The sequence below is a fragment of the Heptranchias perlo genome, chromosome 34 (genome assembly GCF_035084215.1).
Source record: "Heptranchias perlo isolate sHepPer1 chromosome 34, sHepPer1.hap1, whole genome shotgun sequence".
Taxonomy (NCBI): Eukaryota; Metazoa; Chordata; class Chondrichthyes; order Hexanchiformes; family Hexanchidae; genus Heptranchias; species Heptranchias perlo.
Genome location: NC_090358.1, coordinates 22801360 through 22809018, shown reverse-complemented (window position 1 = coordinate 22809018; position 7659 = coordinate 22801360). Strand labels below are relative to the sequence as shown.

Below are 7659 nucleotides of genomic sequence, written 5' to 3'. Positions count from 1 at the left end.
AAGGATTTAAATACAGGAATTAAATTCATGGTGTTGGGAGACCAGGAGCCAATGTAGCTCAGCAAGGACAGGGGGTAGGATGGGCAGCAGAGTTTTCGATGAGCTGAAGTTTATGGAGGGTGGAGGATAGGAGTCCAGCCAGCACTGAAGTAGTTGAGTGTGGAAGTGACAAAAGATACCCCACAGAAACACCAGGAACTTATACGTCCAAAAGCAAATATTATACAACGAATAATTATATAACAAATAATCATATATATGCTTACACATACAAAAAACTTTGAAAGAGCATTTAGTTTTTCAAATCCATACTGCTTTCTCCTTCACTTATATTTGTCATTTAATTTATAAATCTAGATTGAAAATAACATGTGATAATTGAAAGGTCAACTAATTATCTTCATTTCCTATAAACCGTTGCCTCTTATAAAAGAAAATTGTATTCAGCCATTTTCTAATTTCAAAGTTGAACTTTGTTCCAATATTCCATCATAGAATTAGATCGCAAACATGGTGCTGAATTTTTATTCCTACCATTTGAGTGAAACCAGAGTTCAACTCGAAACTGTTGGTGAGATTAATCGCTTCATTAATTGTTTGAAGAGCACCCAATCTAGTTCAGCTTGAAAAGCAACTCCAGAATACAGTCTTTGTTTTCTGAAGGATGCAGCAACATTTGATAAACGCGGAACTACAAATCACATGGCTCCTTTTAGATCATAGAATCATAGAATCATGGAAAGGTTACAGCATAGGAGGAGGCCATTCGGCCCATCGAGTCCGCGCCGGCTCTATGCAAGAGCAATCCGCTAATCCCACTCCCCTGCCCTATCTCCATAGCCCTGCAAATTTTTTCCTTTCAAGTACTTATCCCGTTCCCTTTTGAAGGCTATGATTGAATCTGTCTCCACCACCCCCTCGGGCAGTGCATTCCAGATCCTAACCACTCGCTGTGTAAAAAAGTGTTTCCTCATGTCACCTTTGGTTCTTTTGCCAATCACCTTAAATCTATGTCCTCTGGTCCTTGATCCTTCCGCCAATGGGAACAGTTTCTCTCTATCTACTCTGTCTAGACCTCTCATGATTTTGAATACCTCTAACAAATCTCCTCGCAACTGTCTCTGTTCCAAGGAGAACAACCCCAGCTTCTCCAGTCTATCCACGTAACTAAAGTCCCTCATCCCTGGAATCGTTCTAGTAAATCTCTTCTGCATCCTCTCTAAGGCCTTCACATCTTTCCTAACGTGCGGTGCCCAGAACTGGACACAATACTCCAAGAACTAGTGTTTTATAAAGGTTCATCATAACTTCCTTACTTTTGTACTCTATGCCTCTATTTATAAAGCAGAGGATCCTGGTGAATTGATACGGTGAATTATTATTTTTCAGAGTTTAATTCATGCTGAAAAATTTCTGTGACTCGACAGAAGTGTGTTTCCATTCCACGGAACCACAGAGGTTTACAGCACAGTGGGAGGCCATTCGGCCCCCCATGTCTGGGCCAGGTCTTTATAGGAACAATCCAAAACAAATACCACCCGGCTCTTTCTCCACAGCTCTGTATCTTCCTCTGCTTCAAATGTTTATTAAATATAGATATTCATTATTATAGAAGAAATTAATTTGCAAATGCAATTGTAGTGAAGCTGTTTATAATAAAAACAGTTTGCTGTAAATGGATTTCATGACATCCCAAATATCTAATGCTATGGCTCACCAGGATCACTGTGAAGAAAGCAGCTCTCCCTATAAACACCTGGCTCAAGCTAGCTGCAACATGCCATCTGACTGGATGTAACTGCCTTGTGTCCATAAAATGGACCAATATGCAAATCTCCCTAGCAGGAAAATTGGAGGCACAGAGATTGAGAGAGGGAGGAGATAACAAGAGGGGGGAATGAGCAAGAAGAAATAAGAGAGAACGAGACAAGGAGAGAGAAAGAGACAAGGAGAGAGAACGAGACAGGGGGGGCGGAAGAGAGGGGGGAATGTCTCAAGTTTACAAATTCTTATCCTTGTATTTAAATCACTTCAAGGCCTTGTCCCTCCCTATCTCTGTAACTCCTCCAGTCCTACCTCCACCCCCACCTCTGCCGAACTCTTCGTCCCTCTTACTCTGGCCTCTTGTGCACCGCTGTCACCCCACCATTGGTGGCCTTCAGCTACCAGGCCCCACTCTCTCGAATTCCTAAACCCCTCCACCTCCCTCTTCTCCTTTAAGATCCTCCTTAAAACCCACCTCTTTGACCAAGCTTGAAAATTAAGGGAAGGTTTTCTTCTTTTTTATTTGTAGCAATCTTTATACACGGGTTTATGATTTCACTAAAAATAGCGCGAAAGAAATCTTCCCATAAGGTTATTCAAAGGCTATCTCATCCACGAAATACAAGTTATCTCTGCGTAGCATAGTTCATTCCGAGATTCAGTGAGCAAAGGGCGCTATCATTCCCTGGAAGTCTGTTGCAGTTGAGTGCCATTAAACCCCTCTCAGCACTGCAAGAATACTTGTGTCCAGAACTTAAGTTGATTCAACTCAACTGACACAAACTGAATACAGTTTCGACTTCTGAACAATATTACATCTTTACTAGTAATTTTGCTTTTTTAAACTTAGTCTCCACCATACAATTACAGGTCACCACTCCTAAAGTAGTACCTCCACAGGAGATAGGGACCCTTCTTGACTCAATCTACCAGGTAAGGCTTGTGCTGCAGACAAGACTGATTTCCCAAAGTCTTAAGGGGTTATTTTGACTTTGGGTGATTTTTTTTCTTTTTTTTGAAAACGAAAATCAGGAGAGATGTATGACGGGAGGCTGATCCGATATCGCCAATTTTACACTATCACCCAAAGTCAAAATTACCCCCTAAATCCTTTGCAGAGGATACACACTGTTTTTGCTTACCTCTTTCAAGTAAAGAGTCATGAATCCATCGATGAGTCCATCCTGCTCAAGTCCTATAATGAGGTCCACTACACTAGTAAATGCAAACACTGCATAAACTGTCATGAAGAAAATAACGCACAGTTATTGTGGGAATTATTTCAGGGTTTTCCAAAGTATAAATTATACAAATGAATTGGATTTGTATATGATTATTTTCATCATAATTCAATGTTTCTTTCCTTCTGTAATACTCACCATAGAATAAAGGGTCCTTCGGAGGTTTCTTTTTTACCAGAAAAAATGCCGTTATTGCAACAGAAATCAAGACCAAAATTGCAACAATAAGAATTGTCCAGGGGCTGCCAAAGTAAAAATAAAAGTCAAATGATTTTTTTAATAGTTTCATTTTATTCAGTATTTTGTTAAAGACTCTGATTTTTATTTTTAAAAAGTAACCATGTCAACACTATGATTTTGATAATGGATTAAGTATATATGACTATTTTATGGTACATTCTGAATGAAGTCTTTATAGTTAGGACCCCTTTAAGAACAGCCACAGAAAAGTTGAATTTAAGTAGGATTCGTGACCCAAGGCTGCCATTGGATTCTTGCTATATAAAAGCACTTTTGAACTGTAGTAATATAGGAAATGCAGCAGCCAATTTATACACAGCAAGCTCGCACAAATAGCAATGTGACAATGACCAGATAATCTGTTTTTTTAGTGATGTTGGTTGAAGGATGAATATTGGCCAGGACACCAGCAAGAACTCCCCTACTCATCTTCAAAATAGTGCCTTACAATCTTTTACATCCATCGGAGAGGGAAGGCAGGGCCTCGGTCTAATATCTCATCTGAAAGACGGCACTGTTTGACAATGCGGCACTCCCTCAGTGCTGCACTGGGAATGTCAGCCTAGATTTTGTACTCAAGTCTCTGGACTGGGACTTGAACCATCTGACTCAGAGACAAGATTGCTACCAACTGAGCCACAGCTGACACTGTCCTGTAGCCTCATGAATAAATGCATTGAATGGTGTGGCACTGTCCCATATACCATAGAAAGGTCTCAGGTTTGATTCATGATCTGGACTGAGTTAGCTGATCTCAGCCAAAATGGAAGTAGGGATGATACAATTGGCCACGGTGTCTCTTGAGCTCAAGTGGGAAGGGGAACCAACCGCCGGGATTACCTCACCTATTCACTATCCGGTGACTCCCAACTAGTGCATGTTAGGAATAAAACACGTTTAGCCCTGATGGTTCCCATGGTTAAACTGCCCATTAAACTCATTGCTCAGGGTCACACATGAAGAACGGCCTAAAGTGACCAGGCACTGAAGGACCATTGCTTCCTGTGGGACTATACCTCATGAGCACCATCTTCAGAAGACTGGCATGGATAGGCAGTTAAAGGGGAAAATGGGATTTTTAAATACAGTTATCGAAGAATTTAGAAGTTAACATGTAGAGAGTTGAATTCTTATAAACCGAATCCTCAAACATTGTCCAGTAAACGGAAACAAGTTTTCATCGCCTGATTACACAATCTCTTCTTTTCAAAAGCAGGTTTAATTCAGTTCACAGTTCACAAACACCAGTGCAATACTGATGGAGTCCTGCACTGTCAGAGATGCCATCTTTCAGATGAGACCTTAAACCGAGGCCCCGTCTGCTCTCTCAGGTGGACGTAAAAATTCCCACGGCACTATTTTGAAGAAGAGATGGGGAGTTCTCCTCGGTGTCCTGGCCAACATTTATCCCTCAACCAACATCACTAAAATAGATTATCTGATCATTATCTCATTGCTGTTTGGGGGAGCTTGCAGTGCGTAAATTTACAATGCAACAGTAACTCCACTTCAAAAGTACTTCATTGGCTGCAAAGAGCTTTGAGACGTCCTGAGGTCGTGAAAGGCACTATATAAATGAAAGTTCTTTCTTTAATCTTCAAAGTTGTCTTTAAAAATTGTGCATCAAAATATTAACCACAAATAATGAGAGTATTTGTTTGTGAAAAAGCAAGGTTCTCCTGAATAAAGTACAGCTTCCATATTTCTACATATCGTACACTGGTTGGACTTTTGTTGCATTTAATTAAATATCCAAGACTAAGGCAAGGAATTTCCTAGGGCCATCTCCCACCCCACCACCATATCTTTGGTATTGGTTTGGTGGAAATTCCATCTACCTGCTCAAACTGGGGTTTCTGCCAAAATTACAGGGATAGAGCAAGAGAATCCCTGAGGAAATTCACCCCCAATACTTTTTAAGGCGAAAAAAAGTTACAGTTCAGGCATCCCAAACAACAACAACTTGCATTTATATAGCGCCTTTACCGTAATAAAATGTCCTAAGGCGCTTCGCGAGTGTTACCAGACAAAATTTGACAATAATCAACATGAAGAGACATTAGGACAGGAGACCAAAAGCTTGGTCAAAGAGATAGGTTTTAAGGAGTGACTTAAAGGAGGAGAGGTAGAGAGGCGGAAAGGTTCATAAAGGGAATTCCAGAGAACCACTGCCAAATTGAAGTTTGTGCTTCTACAATTTAAGTTACATACTTAAAAACTCCAGCAACATGCTACGGCTCTGCTCCTTAAGATAACACGTAGCTGAACCTAATGGGCCACAAAGGTCTCCAAGTTCAATACTTGGTTATTATTAGGTAATTTCAGCCAGGACAGAGATTGGACATTACAATTCAACTCGGAGCCCCTAGACTTACGAGGGTAAAATGAGCCAGATTCCCACTCCAGGTCGATTACCCAGCAACTTCTGCTGGAAGCACAGGTGTGGACAAGAGCAGGCTGGACTTTGATGTCTCCTCAAGTAACCTGCTAATATTCAATGTCCACTGGGATAAGGTGTCAGAAGACAACTAAATCCGGTCGACCTGTACCCTGGAAAGAAGCCAACACTTTCTGGAGGTAGAAGGGAAAGAGAGAACTTGCGCCTTTCATGACTTCAGGATGTCCCAAAGCGCTTTACAGCCAATGAAGTACTTTTGAAGTGTAGTCACTGTTGTAATGTAGGAAACGTGTCAGCCATTTTGCGCACAGCAAGGTCCCACAAACAACAATGAGATAATGACCAGTAGATCTGTTTTAAGTGTTGGTTGAGGGATAAATATAGGCCAGGACACCGAGGAGAACTCCCCTGCTGTTCTTCAAATAGTGCCATGGGATCTTTTACGTCCACCTGAGAGAGTAGACGGGACGGGGAAGACAGGGCGAGACAAGGCTCCAGAAACTGAAAAAAAGTTATTGGTACAGGACTAAAAATTTTGGTGGAGTTCAAATTCCATACTTGACCAGAATTAGGCTGGTGATACATTTACCTACAAAATACAATTAATAGAGCCCATTGCAGTAGTGACAGTACAACTCAGGAGTTATCCAAGTGTGAAACACACAAGCACTTCAGTCCTTGAAGAACTTTCATCAAGTGAAATAGCCTCATACTAATGATGTAATATTCCAGATATAGGTGTTTTTTTTTATTGTCCCACTAGATGCAGACCTTTAAGTCCTAATTTCCAGTGGAGGAAGTAAGTAGGAAGGGATAACCTATACAGGATCAGATTTTTTAAAAAGCTGCTCGATACAAAAATACAAAGCAAGCTTATTTTGGCCCAGAATGATAGTTAATCAAACACAGATTACAAATGCCAGCTAAAATGGTAACGGGCACAAGTCCGAACGTTGAGTTTTCACTACAGCTAGCTGTCAGGTTCCTGTGCTGGTTGAACAGTGCTTAACAGCTACACCAAACACACTACCCCCACCCTTCCTGTATCCGCCACTTTAATGGACTTTTAACATTAACATTGCTTCCTCACTTTTTTGCTGCACTTCAAGACAGCACATCGACAACAGATACAAAGACATCAGCCCCGACTTACCTGCTGTTTGTAGACAACAAATTAAACAGATAGGTCACTGGAATTGATAAGAAAGATAACACAAAGACCCTGGTGGCGGAGGAAGCAGTCATTTTTGCAGAAATTGAAATTATTATTAGCAGTAGTTGCTATTTTTAAAATCTATTCTGCTGCGCTTCCGTTATATGTGACCCAGCATTTGTATTCTCTCCTTGGCTCCTGTCAAGGTTATCACAAAGGGAAGCCAGATAATGTACTGCTCCTTCCAAACAGGACTGGAACTTCCTTTCCCAGCCAGGCTTCAAACAGCAAACGACAAAATAATAATATTATTATTAATAATAATAATAATAATGACAGCCCAGTGGTTGTCCTGGGGACCGGCTCTCTATGGGATGGAGATCCTGGCTCTGATCCCCGCTCACAATCACATTCCAGCTGAAGGCTCTCGGAAGGGCTCCAGCTCCCCGAACGTCAGCGCGCCGCCCAGCTGTCACTCACAGCCCGGGCAACTCACTCACCAGAGCCCCTTTTGGTTCATCTGTTCGTTGTTTTTTTTTTGTTTGTTTGTTTGTTTGCAAAGTGTATTTCGGAGGATGAGAAAGCATTGGTGGTGAGATTTTGCATGCATTTTTTTTTTTTGAAAAACCTGTACCGCTTTCTATGCAGATTGCAACCGTTTTAAATGAAAGCTTAATATCGGCCCTTTCTCTCTCTTCGCCTTACTCCCTCTGTTTGCGGGTATTGCTTGTGCGTCGAGCAAGGCGCCCTCGAATTGAGGAATCCGTTTCTAATTGTCTCTCCCCTTCAAAGTCGTGCTTCCATTTTATATATATATCAAAGTTTGCTGATGAGGCCAAATTAGAGAACACGACATAGTGAGG

The 7659-nt window shown here is 41.3% G+C and overlaps 1 protein-coding gene across 1 annotated transcript in view; it reads right to left on the bottom strand.

Annotated features, from left to right (window-relative positions):
• The window catches only part of LOC137301886 (transmembrane 6 superfamily member 1-like), a 39926-nt gene extending 32705 nt beyond the window's left edge, over positions 1-7221 (bottom strand). The window contains exons 1-3 of the mRNA XM_067971599.1: positions 6797-7221; positions 3144-3247; positions 2907-3004 (exon numbers count right to left, since the gene is read on the bottom strand). Coding sequence (XP_067827700.1) covers positions 2907-3004; positions 3144-3247; positions 6797-6888 — 294 coding nt within the window. The 5' untranslated portion in view covers positions 6889-7221. The remainder of the gene's footprint in view (positions 1-2906; positions 3005-3143; positions 3248-6796) is intronic.
• Positions 7222-7659: the final 438 nt, after the last annotated feature.